Source organism: Larus michahellis, chromosome 1 (assembly GCF_964199755.1).
Source record: "Larus michahellis chromosome 1, bLarMic1.1, whole genome shotgun sequence".
Classification (NCBI taxonomy): Eukaryota; Metazoa; Chordata; class Aves; order Charadriiformes; family Laridae; genus Larus; species Larus michahellis.
In genome coordinates this window covers 132,280,108-132,299,008 of record NC_133896.1, presented here as the reverse complement: position 1 = coordinate 132,299,008, position 18,901 = coordinate 132,280,108, and the positions used below count along the sequence as shown (strand labels likewise).

General features: G+C 42.7%; 1 protein-coding gene across 12 annotated transcripts in view; it reads right to left on the bottom strand.

The window, feature by feature from the left end:
• Window positions 1-1,559: 1,559 nt before the first annotated feature.
• The window catches only part of DMD (dystrophin), a 1,292,219-nt gene continuing 1,274,877 nt past the window's right edge, over window positions 1,560-18,901 (bottom strand). For 9 of the 12 annotated variants that reach the window (XM_074604145.1, XM_074604154.1, XM_074604121.1 and 6 more), the window contains 2 exons: window positions 18,539-18,631; window positions 1,566-4,072 (listed from right to left, as the gene is read on the bottom strand). In XM_074604145.1, the coding sequence (XP_074460246.1) occupies window positions 3,975-4,072; window positions 18,539-18,631 (191 nt within the window). In that variant the 3' untranslated portion in view covers window positions 1,566-3,974. Of the gene's footprint in view, window positions 4,073-10,388; window positions 10,421-18,538; window positions 18,632-18,901 lie in introns of all 12 variants that reach the window. The other 3 variants (XM_074604126.1, XM_074604198.1, XM_074604208.1) reach the window with 1 other exon arrangement.

Below are 18,901 nucleotides of genomic sequence, written 5' to 3'. Positions count from 1 at the left end.
GGGTTGGAAGGGACCTCTGGAGATCATCTAGTCCCACCCCCCGCTGCCAGAGCAGGGTCACCTAGAGCAGGTTGCACAGGAACATGTCCAGGCGGCTTTGGAATGTCTCCAGAGAGCAAAGGAAACACACTGAACAGGTGATATCCTTGTCCTTAAAATAAGGAGGATATTTAGCCTGAACATACATAAGGAAAACCCTCTAAAGAGCCAGTCAGAAATATCAGATTTTATAGACGGGGTGTTAGGAGTCATAAATGGTCGTGGGCGCGGGGCGATCAAAGCAGCTGGCCGGCGGGCTGCTGCACGCGTTGCCTTGGAGAGCTGCAGTACTCAGGGTAGCGGCTGCTCACCTACATTCTGCCAACCCAGCAGCACCCATCGGTGCGAGGCCTGTGAGAGGCGACGGCCAGCCCACAACGCGTGACCTGCAGCACCGGGGGCTGGATTTACCTGTGGCAGCCCTAACTTCGTGGAGGGGAGTTGGGGCTCGCGTATGTGGTTTTGCCTCCTGCTCCTTCCAGCACGTTGATGGGACGAGGCAGCACGCCACTGCTCCTCTGCCTCGCTCGCGCGCCCTTTCATGACATTCCAGTACATTTAGGCATTTAATAAGCCCACCCCGCAAGCTGCGTCCCTCTGGCTCACGGCCAGGCTTCAAACCCAACAGCGTCTCCTCACGCGCAACCAACTCCGGCGTTGGCGGCAGGGAGAAAGCTATCCTCCCTCTCACTTAACTGAATTAAACAGGAGTCGTCTTGTCACTGGTGGCTGCTGTGCTTTGTGGGTTGTGTCATCTTCAGAGGAGACCTCAGTACAGCAAGGCACACACTGATTCACGTATGTAGGAGGGGATCCAGAGTAACTCCAGCCTGAGAGAGTGGATGTGGGATGCGTATTTATGTCCTCAAGTGAATGAAATGAGGAAATTCCCACTTCCCCCTCACGCTATTATCGAAATCATATACAAACACACACTGGTTTTGCCTTTTATTATTTTTCATTATGTTATTTCTACCACTGAAAGGTAGCTCAAAGACAGCCTCATCACACAACTAGCGGAGCCTGGGTATTAAAACCTACGCGTGTTTCTCAGATATGAGACAGGATGAGCGTGATCAACCTCTCTGACGGGAACAGATGCTTCCCAAAGCCCAAAAGGAGAGGGTTTTGCTAGCATTACGCCTGGTGGCAAAGACGACCATCGAGTGCTGGATTCATCAGCAAGCATCAATCCCATCTGAAGCTCCCTTCTGCAACGAGGTAGAAACCATGGAGCTGGCAATCTCCAAAAAGCTCTGTGGAGCATTAAAACCGGGAGGTTCACAACCTCAATGGGGGAGAAAAACCCAAACCAAGGAGAGACATTTTACCTCTTCCAGCCAAATCCCGAATGCTGCCGCCGGCACCCTGACCACCGCGGAGGTGTCTGAGGCACCGAGATGTCCCTAACAAGGGCGTTCGACAATACGGGGTGCTGGGCGCCCACCTAAGGCGAGGACTGACGGAGGGGAGATGTGCTGGGTGGCTGCTGAACCTCAATGACAAATACCGCAGCTTTTATAACATAATTGCGTGCTTTATTGATATACACAGTAAAGCAGTATATAATACAATAGTAAGGCATATATTTGGTGAAATTTGATATGTTGTGAAAAAATGCAGTAAAACAGAAGTTTATAAAAATAATTAGTAAATGTTACAGTGTTGGTGTTAAAACACAATCAATATATTATGATATCCAAGTAATAAACCAGTACTGAGTAACAATGAAATAACATGCCATATGGTATTTATGTATTCAATTACACTGATTATGTTTTACAGTTTAATACTTTTTCATTATAAGGAATATGAAATAATTCCCAAATTATGCTTAAAAAAGCAGCGATAAAGCTTTCAACTTTTTAAATATTTTTTGACAGACTCACTCCAAAACTAAGATCTAGAAAGTAAAACAAACAAAACAAAACCCTGATGAAAACAACCGTGCAATCCATTTTTCCTCCATTTTTTTTTCTGAAGAGAAGGTTTAACGTATAAGGGGAAGAAAAAAAAAAGAAGAAACCCATCTCCTTCTCAGATCTTAATTTAAACCTTCTGATAAAAAAGACCATGAGAAATACCAAGGGTTCCTGTTGTAATGAAGTGTTAAAAAAGCTTTTTATTAGGAAAGCGGAGGTTTGGGGGGGATTGTACTTATTTTTTGTGAATGATTATCATTGTTGGCATTATTTAAACAATGAGACCTGGTCACACAATGGACACGTGGTGAAGATGTAACATTATCTGTACGTAATTGTCAGGAACACCACAAAACCAAAGTGAGGTAGAAATAGCATGACTAGCCATGTTCAATGTTAACTAGCATTCAAAATAAAATCTTTCCCAAGTTTAATTACACTTCATACAAGAAGAGGTAACAGATTTTTTTTTTTACTCTTGCAATATAAAGTCGGATGGTGTGTTTCTACGTATTCTAAGGTAAAATTAAAAGCTGGTTAAGAAAATGAAGTGGTAAAGCTTTTGCTGACAGCACCTCATACCCAAACCTACCTCTCATGAGCTGCAGTCAAGCTGGCTAATCTGTTTTGCTATCGGTTCCTCTCTTTCTCACGTTATTGTTAATTCTGCGGGATTACTTGTAGAGAGAAATGGGGAAGGAGAAAGGACCAGGGCCTTTGTTTTGGTGATAAATATCACACGGAGCAGTGTGGCTACCTTCACCTGATGACCATACGCGCGCGAGAACAGCAGTAAACTCTTCTACAGCCTCTCCCAAAGGTTGCTCGCAGCGTTACAGCTCCTTGGGACCGGCTGCTGTAGCAGGCTGAGACACACATTGTGGAAAGCTCTGGTTTTATTTCCCAGAGGATGGAGGAGCTTCACGCTCATTAAGAATACTGGGAGCCGGAGAAGCGCAGACGCTCTGTGAGTAACCTACTTGTGCTTCGGGTCAGAAGCTGATCCCACAGGGGGTCAGGAGGGAACTTCTCCCTTTCTTCTCTCCTCTGCAGCAAAGGTGACACAAGCGGTGGCAGCGGGCGGGGGACAGCTGTACCCAACTCCCGCTGAAGCACTGGCTGCGGCCAGCGGGGTACCGGACACTGAGGTCCAAAGGTTTAATCCGGTAAGGCAATTTCTATGTTCCTTTACTAATAGCATTCAGGAATTGAGTCAGCAGATGAAACGCTGGGACATAGGATGGTCATTCAATTCTTTCCTTTCCTTCTTTCCTCTGGGGTGGTTTTATTCATTTTTTTTTATTACTTTTTTGCAGGCTCTGTCATGTAATGTGCTCTTTCATTTAGTTATTGCGAACTAGCTGTGAGATTCATGTCATTCTTAATTTTATTGGAAAGAGGTGACGTAACTACCTTCATCGGAAGTTCAGGACTTTTTGTTTTTTTAAAGCCAGCCCTAGTCAGACAAAACCAATGAGAAACATAAGTTCGCCATTTTGGTGTCGCTGCAGGAAATAATTCTTTTGTTTTTTTGATAGGCAAGGAAAAGAACACAGGACATGAATCTCTGATGCAGTTAGAGCTGAAATGATACTAAACAAATGCACTGCCTCAGTAATTTTTTTTGTGGTTTTTTTAAGGGGGTTTCTATAAACAATTATTTTTATAAAGCACACTTTAGTTTACAATCTTTCATTATAACTGTTATAAATTTTTTTTTAAACAACCCGAAATGCGTTCCATATAAAGAAATGGCAAGTTATTTAGCTATCAAGATTTTACATGTAGTTTTCTTATAATTTTTGTACAATTGCATAGACGTGTAAAACCTGCCATTGTTAACAAAACAGTAACAGACTTAGGAAACTACTGAAATCTACAGTATAGTACCACTACCCTTCACAAAAATATAGATTTTTTTTTTTTCTTGTAAACTCTTACAGTCTAATCCTCTTTGTAGTATGAATATTATAAAAACCATGCGGGACGCCTGAAGTTGTAAAACACATCTCGCTATTCTAACACCTTGTCGTCGGTCATCACTGTCACTAAGGTTTCCATCGCTCTTCCCAAGTCGTCTGCCATGTGGAAAAGGCTCCCTACATTGTGGCCTGAAAAAGAAAGTCAAGGAAGAGGAAATTAAACAATGAAGACACGCAGCAGATCGGTAGGAACATTTTACAGAAAAGGCCAAGCACAGATCCATCACTCCATGTGCCGCTTGCCGCCATCCCCAGTGGAATACACCGGAGAGTATCCTTTCCAGAAGTCTCCTGGATGATAATAACATGTTGTCGTCAGCAAAGTTGCCAGTTTTGCAGAACACTTAACAGCAATATTGGCCTGAATGGCTACGGTAAACTTTGTTGACAGTAAGCCAGCATGTTGCTGCATCATTACGAATGTTCACCAAAAGCAACAATTAAATCCATTGACATCACAGAAAAGTTTCCAACTGATGCTGCAAGTGTTTGACCATTCAACGTTCTATCGGGGAGAAAAACAGAAACAAACAGATCAGCAGTAATTAACTAAATCATTAAACCCAAGAGGTCCCAGCAGGATAACTGCACAGATAGCTAAAATGATGACCAAACTAAACGGCTGCAGTTTATTCAGTCGTTTCTAAAATATCCTTTGCTTTTCAGACAGCAGTCCAGCAGAAACAAAGATGCCACAATTATCAAGCAACAGTGGTTCATTTGTGCATTTCTCCTCACCCATAACCACTGTAAAGCCCTAAAATGGTATAACCACAACACATGGCCCTCCTACATAATGATGAATAGTGATGAATAAATGCAGAGTACAGTTCTGGAGACGAAATCTGTAACTTCTCACACCCATTTTACCACCGCTGCAAATGGAAAGGAAAGGTAGCAATGCTGATCAGCAGTGAGAAATGGCTTCATCACAATTGGAGACTAAACCGACTTGAAGGTAGGGAGAGTAAATTGCCACAAGTTGCCCTTTTAGTCCCTCGGCCTGGTCTCCAGCTGCTGTTCAGAAGAGTGTGGGTCTCCTCCAAGTCCTGTGTCAGATTTGCAGCCCTCTGTGACTGTCTCAAATACCCTCTGGCATCTCAAATGACAGAGAGGTCATGGTTTAAACAGCTGAATCCCACCTGGAGTCTCCCTCCTGAAAAAACAGGACTGGAGAGGGACTATGACAAGAGATCTAGGCACCCTACAAGATAAGCATCCAAACGAGGGCTGAGTGTTCAAGATTTCTTGCAAGGACAAGGAGGAACGAGCAGCCAGAAGGTCTTAAAACAAGCAGAAGGGAATTATACTCCACACAGCGCATAATTGTATTACTGAACTCATCGCCACAGGCTGATGTTGAGGCCAAACACATAAATGAGTTAAAAAAGAAGTTAGAAAATAATCACTGAAGAAAGATTTATTTACATGCAAAGAAGTGCATGTGACCTCCAACTCAAGAAGTCCCTATGCTGCAGAGTGCCAGCAACTGAAAGTATATAACGGGGGAAGTATTACTCAATAAAACTATATGCTGCTACGGCCAGAGGGCTTTGATTTACTCCCTGAGAGCAGCTGACAGAACGTCTGTCTGGAAAAACATGGGACGCGCAACGCCATCTGCCCACAACCCTGCTTCCCAGGACTGCTTTGCGTTTGCCTGGATGTTGAGTCCTTGCAGGTCCTTGAGGAAGAAGCACCCAAATGAAGAAAGGACATGACCAGGGTATCCAGAATAAACTTTCATGCAGTCTCTACCTGTAACGTGCTGGAGCCTGACTGTTACCATTGCCCACCTACACAGTGGGCGTCCCTCCTGACACAACTGTCTTCTCCCAAGACAGGAATGAACCTTCCCTGTGGGGCAAATCAAACTCACTATCCTCTTCCAAATGTTCAAATATTATGGAAGTCATGCACAGCTGACATTCCTACAGTACATGGCAGCTTGGAGTGACATTAGTTAATATTCATCAGCATTTATGGAATAGAAAAAAATGACCTGAGAAATATCCAGAGAAGTTTGTTTCTTCTGGAGAACTACTACCACCTTTCACTAGTGGCAAAAGTATTTTATTAGTATTATAATTATTTAGTATTACTAAACACTAGTTTTTAAAGTTTTGGGGTTTTTTTTTGTTGTTTGTTTGCTGTTTTTTTTTTTTTAAATGTAGCATTCATTACACAAAACTATGCTGTATCTAAATGGTAACTACTCAACAAGCTGCATGTTCGATAGTGAGCTGTGCTGTGCGTGGCACAGTTTGCCAGGTATCAATATAAAGAAATACTTGGTTCTAATCTCCTGACATTTTGCTAATTGCACTAATGCAGAGAGAAACAGAGGCATCAAGCAGCGATTTCATCCATAAATCATTAATGATAGCCATCCTATTCATCCTAAGCAAAAACTTGTAATTTGCTCATCAGCGCATCAAGTAACAGAGTATGACAAATTCCTGCCAAGTTCTGGTCAAAACGTAGCTTACTTTAAAGTAAATGTATGCTACCACATTTATTTTAGATGTAAGGGATAATCTCTTTTATTGGCATCATGCAGGCTGAAATCAATCCAGCAAATTACACCGTGGAAAGTGAAAATTTGATGAAGTCATACGAAAGCAAGAACATATTTTAGATGGGAGATGCTTATATACACAGCAAGGTAACTGCCACTGGTTCGCTCTACTTACCAGGGTGACCTGCAGCATCCCCACAAACATCCTGACCCTGCAAACTACTTTCAAGAAATCCCTAGGCTTTAAATACTCCTTTTCCTCCTCACCTGCAGCGACCCACAGACACGAGACAGGGCGGTGGTGAGAGTCGTAACTGGGCAGCCAGGCATGGGAGGCACTGCAGCCAGCGGGATCACCGTCTCTCGTTCCGATTTATTGAGATCTGTTGTTTCTAGAAACAACGATGGGACTGCAGGGCTCCTCAGGGACTACACCACCACTTAATCCCAGCTCGGGAAGAGCGATCACCCTTCCGTGGATTTAAAGCAACCCAAACTGCTATACCCCATCTTCAGAAAAAAATCATGATTTGTTAATACTATTTTGTTCTGTCAGATACAGAGCTGTAAAGGTACCAAAGGCAAGATGGTTTTATAGGAAGAATCTAGGTCTAGAAAGAATAACTTCAATCAAAAATACAGAAAAAAAGTCTTTCAGAAGTATGCCACAGTAGGTACAAACTGCTAAACTGGTCTGGCAACTAAAACACAGGCCAAGAAGACCTTATGCATCCAGGGATCACTAGGTATTCTTTTAACGCGTAACAATTACAGGAATGTCAGCTTTTTTTTTTTTTCCTTTTCTCTTTTAATGGCTACCACATTTTTGAAATAACCATGCTTTGGATCTGCTCTCCCTCCACAAAAGCTGTGCAGAGGCAGGCTGGGGTTACTAAGGAGATACAACTCCCTCTCCCCCACACCATCCACACCGCCTTTCTAGCACAGGTCTTAATTTCCTCTGCAGAAAAGCTGAACAATCATGTGTCTTCTCCTGAGCCACCTGAGTTTACAGCTCAAAGCATGACCATAAACCACTGCTGATTGCAGTTTATGTTAATAGCTGGACTGTAAAGTGCAACAGTTTGGGGATCGCAGTCACTAGGGCAGTCATGGAATGGAAGGACAAGCCATAAGAATGGGCAACACAGCCGTCCTCCAGCCACTCAACTGGTGAACCCTCAGCTGGGTGTCACTGCACCGCCAGAAGGTTTTTCGCCTCTCTTGCAGATGGGAGTAATAGCTAGGTCAATCAAGACTGCGAATAGTCGAGAACAACGTATGCAATAATTTCCTGGAACTGTGTGTGCAATGAACGCACCCTCTTCTATAATGCCTGTTACCTAAATAAGAGCTCAAATTAGATGACTGCTTCTATATAGCTCTGCTGGTTCTATTGAATACTGCTTACTTGCCCTCTCTAAGACTGAAACGTAGGACATTGACATTCTTAATTAATAAGAAAAATACTGTCCTAAAAGGACTTAGAAAAATACAAATCATAGCTTTCCACTCATTATTATTCATATTTTAAAGGAATGCCACCAAAGGTGGCATTAATTCCATCCTTTCTTTCTTTCTTTCTTTCCTTTTTCTTTTTAAACATTAAAGCTGAAAAGTTTTCTCCATGCTTGAGGCACTGAAAGGTTGAAAGACGCTACTGTGTAAGAAAAAAACTAGCACACACTTTGAAATGCAGCTTTGAAAAGCCCAAAATGGACATGGACAGTATTAACTTAAGACTTATAAAATGGAGGGAATATTAACACAGGTGCATTTGCCTTGAAAGCAGAACACGCCTATTTCTGCAGACACTTAACTACATCACTTCTGGTCACACACAGAACGATGCGCTTCACATCTGCTGAATTTGCTTTAGAGGCTCTACTGGAATTAAGGCCCTTGGGTGAGGGCGCAGTAACTGAGTATCAATCTTGCACTACAGCCTGTCAAAGAAATAAACATGGAGCCTTCAGACTCCAAAGAGTGGATAGAAAGTAAATTAAGAAGCCCCAACACAATGCAGTGCCTTTTTTTGCAGCACAGCTTTCTAACCCTTCCCTGACAAAAGACAAATCCTTCTTGTTGGTGGCTTGGATTTCGATACCCTTATCCTTATAAAGTAATGCCATGAAATCCACGGGATTACACATGAAAACAATACCTAATGTGAGTAATGGGATCAAAACCTGGCCGGTGGGTTTAAAACCGCGTGAGCTGCCTTTGCACAAATGGATTCACACATAAAGCAAAAGCTTCTGTGCCTTAGCTCATACACTTCGTAGGCAAGCGGAGAATTGCGTTTTATATTCATTTCTGCAAGTCACCCAGCCCCCTGTGGAACCGTCAGCGAGCACAAATTCAACTGGAGAGCTGTGAGCGATTCACTGAAGAAGTCAACTTTTTTAGGGTTAAACTGCTGGAATCAGATCAGGTAGGACATGCCCGTTTTTCTAATTTTTAATTTTTTTTATTAATTGTATCAAATCTCGACTCAGCAGCAGAAGCTTTTTCCAAATAATATGCATAAATACGAACGAGGATACTGGAAATCAACAACCTGTTTTGCTGAGCCGGAGAAGAATTCTCAGACCGTATGGGCTGACAGCGTGCAGGGCTGAACACGAAATAATTTCCATAAAATTTCTGGACCGCTGCAGCCTGTTGGTGACATCCCAAGCACCCTTTTTTGACCCACACGAGAGGACCTGCCGTCTTGAGGCCAGACCTAACCTGCACGGATGATCTCACTCCTCGAAGTGGCTGGGCCAGTGCCAGCTCCCACAGCCGACGCAGAGAAGCCCGGTATTACAAGGCACTGCATTAGAACAAATCCTGGCTTTCCCAGGGTAGCCCGGCAGCGACTGGGGGTTCACAACAGCTCTGCTAAAAACCCCAGCGCAGTGTGTTTCCATGAGCACCCCCCTCTCGCTGCACCAGCAGAAGTCTGCGAAACGGGTTATCCTTTAATTCCTGCCTCATCCATGCCAAACATCAGCTGTTCGGGAAAGGTCATTTCACAGCTACTTGCAATTGCACTCAGGCAGTCTCTGAATATTTTATCTTTAATAATAATTTTCACTAGGAATTCATCTTTCAAACATTGTAGCCGGTTGGCGAGTCAAGAGCAGCTTCACAGAGGAAAAATCAAGGCTCCCTGGAAATACTTTCGAAGGTGCTATGACAACACAGCGCAAAACGTTTTCCTCCGTTAACAAGAAGCGACGTACGAATTCTAAAATCTATTTTGCATCAAACCAACCATGTCCGAAGTGCACAGTGAAAACCATCGCCCATTTGCATTGCTGAACACAACACCGTGGAGCTGGTGAATGTTAGTAGCATTCTTCATTCTGTAATAGTATATCAGGAAATTAAACCACCTGAATCTCTTATACCTCTCAACTCTCACTGTTCTAAAGAAAAAGAAAGAAACCCACCATTTAATAACTGGAGACGATGGCTGGTATATTGGCACATGTATATAAATTGTGAGTATGTAAGCAGAACGGCAGGAGACATGGGTCTCCCTGTTGTGCTTACATACAAGAGCAACAGAACTTAAGTCAACGACTGCAGCACATTTGCCGGCCACATTTATCACCCAGAGGCTTAATTTCAATGCATTATCTTCTCCTCCCCGTTCCTCTGTTTCCACCCCTGGGAGGATGTAAGAAAATGCAGATCCCTGAGCTGACATCGTCTCCACTGAAAGTTGAGAGGTACGGCTGCTGTTAGAGCACACATGGGGAATGCACTCAGCAAAATCAAACAAAACTCAAAGCAAAATAAAACCACACACACCCCACGCCCCCCACGCCCTTCGCCAAACCCAAGCAAACCCGTGCTGCCGTCACACGCATGCTGGGCACAGAAAGCAAGCTGTGACAAACAGAAGCCATGGCAGTGAGCCTGCATCTCACTAACCTCTCTCACTGGCTTTCCAGAGGCATTTCTTCCTTTAGGAACAGAGAGAGGAAGTGGAAGAAATATCAGAAAAGAGAGGAAAAAAAACCACACGTGAATATATATTTTATACTGTAAGAGACACTTCAATTTCCATGTAGGAATTTAATACAAAATGACCGCATTTCTGCTTTAAACAAAGGCTGAAAGTGCACTGGAATCCACTGATGATTCCGAGCTGATTTATTCAAGAACAGTTCTTTAATCTGTAAAAACACTTGAGAAAACTACTAAAACCAACTTACAGGCCTTTCTGTTGAGCATAAGGATGGCACAGAAGATATGAAATCACATTCTGAACATCCAAATGTCCTCAATTTGAGTACTTCTACTAATCAGTATTAGTAGTAAAATCATGTTTCCCCAACGTCAAATTAATTCATCAAGAATGTTACATTTTATGATGGCCTACAAACATATATACAGGTATACATTCATATATAGACATATGCGTACACACACACACACATTTCACAGCTAGAGCTGTACACTGGAATATAACAGGCTCACGTGCAAGATAAATATATTCTGAAAAACGTTTCCAACAAGTTGATCTGCAAGCTTGGTAAAACTGAGCGGTCAGAGCGAGACAGGGAGAAAAAAATATTCAAGTAGTAGGGGAAAAAAGGGAAAGTATCTCATCACTTTCAAGTTGTACTGCCAAAACAGAGGAGTCATTAATGGGTTTAGCTGAGAGGATGTTCCTGACGAGCCTTCACGGAAGCCATACTTTGATCATACTGATTCTTCTCAAACACTTATCATAGCATACTTTTTTTTAAAAAAAGCAAGCCAGGGGTCAATCAACAGCAGAAACAATCCCCCACCCCCCTTCCCATCACAGAGCCAGCGACAATAAGATGCTTGCCACCTCCAGAAGCATTGTCTCACTGTCAGTGGTGTAGTACTGCATACACCAGTACAGCCAGACCTTGTAGCCTTAGGCAAGAGAGTCACTGCGGTAGATGATCTTTTCCCCAGAGCTGTTGTAAATGATGTAATTGTAAACGACGTATGGGAAAATGGGGAGGGAGACAGATATATACAGGAGAACACACTGGTCAGCATAACAGTAACCTAATTGCTGTCAAGTTTTTTTCTCTAGGTATGGCAGCCTGCAAGGAGAAGGGAAGGAAGACAATAAATAGCTTTGCAGGTATTTTACGAGGAGCAGAACAAGGGTCAGCAACAGAGCAAAGCTGAACAGAGGTGGTAAAGGAGAGGAGGAGAGGGCTGAGGAAGTGAATGGCATCCCTGACCAACAAAGGTCAGAGCCACCGCTCAACTACCAACTCCAGAGCGGCAACAGAAACTGCCAGGACAACCTCTGAAGGGCCTGGACAGCAAAGGTTATGATTTACACAACAGAGGAAGTTTTACTCCCTTCCTCCCTCTCTCCCCAGTAGCACACTTACTTACTATTAGAAATGATAATAACAGGTCTGAAGTCATGTGGGTTTTTATTCTGGTCCTAAGGGGAGCTTTGACTCAGGTTACGTCTATACCGCATGTGCTGGTGGTGCACAGAGGTACCAGAGTGAGCTTGGTGGCGAGGAGAGGTGCAGCTTCAGTTCTAAGGGCTTCACTTTGCAGGCCTGCCTATCTCTCTAGAACTTACATGAGCACCTACACAGCCTGCAACCTCCTCCGGTGCTTTTATCAGGAGCTGTGAATGCTAAAAGAAGTGCCTCCCAGGAGGGAAGAGGCGAACCTCTCACCAATATAAATCATGTAACAGAAAATCCTTGAAAATAAAGATATAAAGTCCATTGCATACTTCAGTCTTCTTCTGAGGAAGAGCCCCAAGGTTTAGATGAGCAGGTGGTCCACCTAAGGCCTCCAGAAACTGCAGCATGGTACAGCTGGATGTGCCGGAGTCCTGGGGCATGAATGAGATCCAGCAGAAGACAGTTTAGCTTGGGCCAAGAGGAGAGAAGGAACTGCCTACAGGCAAAATACTGGATCCTTTTGGAGGTCTGAAGAAATGTCTACCTGCCTGCACAAGCACCTAAAATTGCAGCTGCACAGTGTCTAATTTAAATACCTACATGAGACGGGCTGGATGCTGCTTGAAAACAAATGTATTTAAAGGTAACTGGGATAGCTCTGCGCCACGCGAAACAGCTGGTGAGTAATCAGCCCTAGAGTTTGTTAAATGCAACAAAGAGTAGCACTACTACAGTAACAGCTAATTTCTTTTGGAGGAAGATTAAAAAAGGTTTAATGGATTTTACTTTATTTTCTTCTTTGCATATGAATGAATGCGTGTCTCTAAGTTTTCAGGCAAGGAGTATGGTTTGGCATAAATTGCAGAGGAAGACGATTGTCTGTATTGCCGCAGCTCTGAAAATTTGTATTCTGTAAGGCATCAAAACACTGATACACAATCCATGGGTGCCTAATTATCTATTATTCCCGCTCAAATCAAGATTTCCTGCCCTTACAAAACAGAAGAGCCTGTCTTTCTTTTTCTTTTTTGGAAATCTACATGGCATTGTATCACAGGCAAAGGTACAGAGAGAGTGATGAAATCAAACCTGAAAGCAGAGGCACCAATAAAAACTTCATGCATCTATGCAGATTCAGCTCAAAGCGGAGAGCACAAAGCACCTACCGCAATGCCCCTCTCACTGACCTCAGGAGAGGCACGGGCTGAGGAGGGAAAAGATCTGGATCTGCAAACAGCTTTTTTTCTTAGAAATCACAAAAGATCTAATCCTCCCCATCACTACCCCAGCAGAAATCTTCAGAGAAGCTCAGCTGCTTCCGTACTGTTGGGCCACAGAGGAGCGACAAGGGATCTCACTCATCTGAGCCCACTGATGTGGGAGGTAGGACTGTAGCGCAGGGAAGGGGATACGGTCCAGAAGAGGCCAGGGTAGTTCAATTGGAAGAGTATTTCCAGAATACTCTACAGTATAATAACTCCAGGGTACTCCTCCACTGATTCAGTAATGTGTGAAAAGTCTGCGTTGTAAGACACTTTACTGTCAGAAGAGGAGAAACTGCATTATTTGCAGTGCTGAAAGTTGCTAGTTCCACTTAGGACATTAGTCCCATTCAGGACAGGGCCTGGCTGATGCAAGAGTGAGAGGAGAGGATGTGCCTGGTGTGTTTTTATGTGACTGAGATAAAAATAAAACAAAACTTACCAAAGATGGTGCTATTCTTAGTGGCATTTATTTATTGCAGTGGGGTTTTGTAATTTCACTGCACAAGACAACATCTGTATTAAGCAATACTATGTTAAACAGTAATGGTGAGTACTGACCCCTCTCCAAATGTTTTCATGGGATGTCATGGCCTCTTAGCTCTAGTAAGCCATCCTGGTCTCATTTCTAAACACTTCTTGGCTCCCACTTCCTCATTACCCGCCAGCGAGGGCTCTGCATTGAGAGCCCGGGAAGCTCTCTCGGTAACTTCAGTTAGTTCAAGAACTTCTGCCCCTAAATTCCTCTCTAAGCTTCATTCATAGAGAGCATTTGCCACAAAACCACAACCGCAAAACACAGCCTGGTCCACCACGACATCCACCTGAGGCGGTGGAACTTGTTTGCCCTCTGTGCTGCAGAAGCGGTGAATTCGGCTTTAAAAATACTGGCCTGCCAATCTTACTTTCTAGCTGTGAACTAATTCCCCGGAGATTTAGTAGCTTGGGCACAAATACAGCGTGAAAATGTTTTCCTCTGTGGCCCATTATCAAGCAGGGTCAAATAAACCACTGAGGTGGTATTTAATGGTAGATTTCCACTAAATGTCAGACCTCTGGCTTTGACATCTGTTTTGAGTTAGCACAGCAGCTGTTTGAAGCAGCTGCAGCAGTTGTGAATTTGCTGGGAGCAGCAAAGTAAGAGAGGAATGGATGGGAAACCTTGTAGATTAGAAGGAGAGAAAAATTCCTTAAGGACAGCAATCATCAGGTATTCAGCAGAATTTCCCTCTCCAGAAACGAAACAGCTTTCGGCACCAACAGTCCCCTGTGCAAGGAGCATGGAGGTCTCCTTAGGAAATGCCAAGAACTGCCAAAAGGTTAAATTGAAGGAACCAAAAAAACCCACAAAAGGTATGCAGTAACACAACTTATTGCATCTGAGATCTGCTTATGAAGGTCTATGACATGATTTGTTTGACACATGCTTCTGTAAAATACATTCAAAATGATGCTATGAAGCCTTGATGCCCTTTTAAAAACAACACTATGCAGCAAAAGCTTGGAAAGTATCATAATAAGAACGAATCTATCTGGTGCCAGGTGAGTGGCAATTAATCACTACTACATTTTACTGCTTTGTTTCAGAAGTCCAAAATTAAGAGCTACTGCTTGCTTTAGAAAACCATTTCCCAACCTGAGCAAATCTTGCTCTTCAGATGTTTTTGATGATATTTAGACTGAATATTTTGGTTTTAGTTTGGATCCTGTGATGTTCAGCTATGCATTTGTGCACCCAAGCACAGACATTCAGTCCTCTTCGCTCTTCACTGCTTATACAGCTCTGAGCTTTTCTCATGAACCAAGGCCTTCAGAGTCCAGTTCGCTCTTGTCGTGTTTTTCCGCACTCCTCCAAGTTATCATTATCCTAATGGCAACAGGATACCCAGAATTATGTCTGTGATTCAAAAGTCATATCGCTCTCTATGCTGTGACATGCTGGAGCTGGACATTTAGCTTGAAATTTAACGTGCTTATTTTTACAGGCCACAAAGGAAACCCACATTTAATGTCCTGCCAGTAACTTCCCAAGCGTTTTAATACATCCCTAAATTGATTCCATGTAGAATTTTCAGGTTATTTGTATCGATGTTTGTCCCTTCCTGGATTTAATTTTGTTATTCTCACTTTCAATCTAGGTAGGTTTTGGTGAGTGCCTTGTGTCCTCTGCGGCAATTCTGGAATTGTATGGTCTATGAATATCATAGCAGCCTCCTCCTTCTACGGCATTAGTATAGAAATAAACAAAGCTACTTCTAGTACTAGTCAATCTTAGGCATTTAATCCATCTCCCTTCTAGTTTTAATTCCTAAAGATAGTACGCGTCACATGTGGTGCCACTTTACCCAGGTAGTTTGAATTCACCTTTCAAATGCCATTTCATAAGCTCCTCTATCACAACACCCTTCTGAATGCCCAACAGGGATGACGGAGTTTCTTGCATCTGACAATTCTTAAATTCTAATTAATAAGAATTAACATAAGAAAATGTGTTCTTTATAGATCTGTGCTCATCGCTTGTCCGGGCTTATTGTTCTGTTTCCTGAATACTTACAAATACCTTGAGATTCAATGCAACCTGTAATGCAGTGAAATAAAATATTACTTGCACCATGTCTGAATCCTTAGACTATGCCCTGTGCTCAGGCAGCTTTGCCAAACTGCTTTCACTCTTTTGTAATCACACTTTGATCTTTTATTATAGATTGGAAACCTGAGATACAGATTTGTACCTCTCAACAGCAAAAAGGCCCCTGATTCAGTGGTTTGTCGAGAGCAGTCAACCCTCCTTCCTTTTCTCCTTCCTGCAGTCTTGTAAATCCTAAGTCATATCTCTAATGCTCGTGGAATCTGACAGACCGCAACATCCTTCATCTCATGATGAAGGTCTACATGAGGCTGCGGCAAATTAGCTGTGGATGTAAGCTTTGGTTATGTGGGTATCAGTTGAATGTCATTTAATCATTAAAATGGGAGTAGATGAAAACTCCAATAACTGAAGTTTGCATGAGATCTCAGAAAAATTGACGATGTCAGTAGCCTTCTATATCAACCAGTGAATGTAAATCCATTTGCACTGGTTGTAGGACAAACTATTCTCAAGAGGGCCTGACCCTTCCTATTCCTCAACCAAAAGCAGTTATACAAACCTGGCATTCATGCAAATACACGAAAAGATACATGAAGAACAGAGAAACCTAGTCGAGATCCTAATCTCTTTAGCCAAAACCTGGTAAAATTCTCCAAAAAGTGAACGACTTTTTCTCACAGCTGAACTAATCTTTTCGTGTAGCCAAAGAGAGAGGAAGAGGCAGATACTGGCTCAGCCCGATGCTGCCTTGGTCAGGCCCTGAAGAAAAGTCCTGTGGGAAGCTCAAGACTGCCTGACAGCCTGTGCCTGCTCCTGGCTGCTCCACCAGAAGCTCCTCTCCTGGCTGAGAAGGAGAAGACACATGTCAAACAAAGACTCTGTCTCCTCCTCGCTTACAGCCCTTCACGCAGCTAGAGAGTATTTTTGTCCTCTGCGGCTGCCAGTCAGGCAGGAAAGTACATAAGCTGCAATCTCTTTTAGGGATGCTTGTCATCACATACTACACTTTTAACAAAGTTACCGAAGGGAGAAACAAAATAAGGAAATAAATTATTTCTCTGTATTTAAATGACCACATTTTGCATCACCAGAATGAAAATGCAAAGTTACAGCTTAATTTATGGAATTAAAATATTAACTGATGTTACAAACTTCAAACCTTCCCCCCCCCCCCCCCACTACACTTTATATTCTGTCAGTTTGATTCATGAAGCTTTGTATTTTTCACTAATAAAATAAAATTAAAAACCTTTTCTGTTCTCGGTCAGTAGGGACTGATCTCTACCTATTTATACACAGGAAATGAATCACTGTATTTCAAATATCTCGTTAACTGTTGTCTCATAAATTGCTCCTATTTTACTTAAAACTAAGATTGTTTTCTAAAAGAAATACTGTTTGTCAGTGTGATCAGCTATGGCTACAAATTAGATACCACATTTGGTGAACATTTTAACACATGGGGTATCTACATCTAGACACACACGATTATGCAAGATCTCCTAAATACAACATGTTTACACAAATGATGGTCACTGATAAGAAAGCACGGTCTGTTGCAACCTTGTGTACACAGCAATTTTAAAAATAAGTCAATTTTTATCTACATACCAATATTTGAAACATTTTTTTTATCTGTTGTCTCTGATAATTAATATCTAGGCAAAATGAGGGCTGGATATACGATTTTTTCATATAATGTTGAGGTGGAGATGAATGTAGTTAACAATATATTGCATTAGATTTTCTTCAAGAGTATCTTTCTAAAATGATTCCATCTTTTGCTCTATAGCATGAGATCCTGTGCAGTTTACACTGCCTTCTCCTTTTCCACTGCCTATAGATGACGCCTGGTGAGAGCTGAGCTTGCTTTGAAATCAAAGGATGGAGAAAACTTGACCTCACTGAAAGTCTATCATGATGGTTAATGCATTTATCTACTAAAAAAAGAACCTCTGGGTGATGCGTGAAACGTGTGCAAGTCTATGCCCCTACTGAAATCCAGTTAACAGGCTGCCAATAGACACCAGGACCTTCTTTTGCCAAGAGGTTTACATTTGAGCCTTCTTCCACAGCAACAGGCAATATCCCAAACTTCCCACCTCCTGCTAGGAATCTAAGCTATGTTTCTTAGCAGCAGACTTTTTTCTCTGGGCTCAGAAAAGACCTTCTTAAATGAAAAAAAAAGGTTGAACAAATAAATCCCAGCGATACAAAAGCTTATCTTTAGCAAACAACAGGAATGAGCAAACCAGAAACACTGAAAGAAATGCTCTGGCCGTACACGCAATAGCGGCCCACGCTGCACAAACAAGCAGCCCACTTGTTTTTCCTCCATCACTTTGGACGCAAGTGCTACTGGGTCGAGAACTTTGACTCAGAACTTTAATATTATTTCAAACCAGATTCTTCTCGGAGAAAGGTAAGGACAGAAGAAAAATGTGCTAAGACATGTATTAAAAATAAATCAGCAAGGGGACTGACTGAAAAGGAGGGAAGCTGTGAGAAAAGGAACATGGCAAAAGGAGCGAGAAGAAAATGCTCAGGAAAAAAAGAGTCTCAGACAGACGTTGTTCCATCCACGTATCTAGCAAGGGCTACCTGTGGAGGTAGCTTAAGGTAAAGGAGGAGCAGGCTGCTTCTCCACTCTAAATAAGACAGGTTTCTCTACAGCTATTGTTAAAACGAAAACAAAGAGCGGCTAAAAAACCTGAAACCAAAACACCCCCCCCCCCCCCCCCCGAAAACATCAAGGAACAGAAAGCACTTTTATCTTCTTCCCCCTCATCCGCCGCGGGCGGCAGCGCTCACCTCTGGAGCTGGGGAAGGAGTTGTTCAGCTGCTCCATCACTTCCTCCAAACCTGTGCTTGTGTCCTGGGGAGGGCTGAGCAGCTCATCCTCACCTGGAAAGCGAATACACACCACTGCATCAGAGCCACCGTAAAACCATTTGCCAACAGCGTGCAATCACGTATGCCCTTCACGAAGCTAAGGCTGTCCACATAAACACATTTTCTGCTTAGTGTACAGTCAAAATTGTGAAAAGGGTGGATTTTGTGGACTACTAGGTTTCTCTTTTTATTTAAGGATCTAAGTGAAATTAAACAATGAATTTTAAACAACGCTGACTTTAATTAGTAAAAACGGATTTAAGAAATAATCTACTCTGGTAA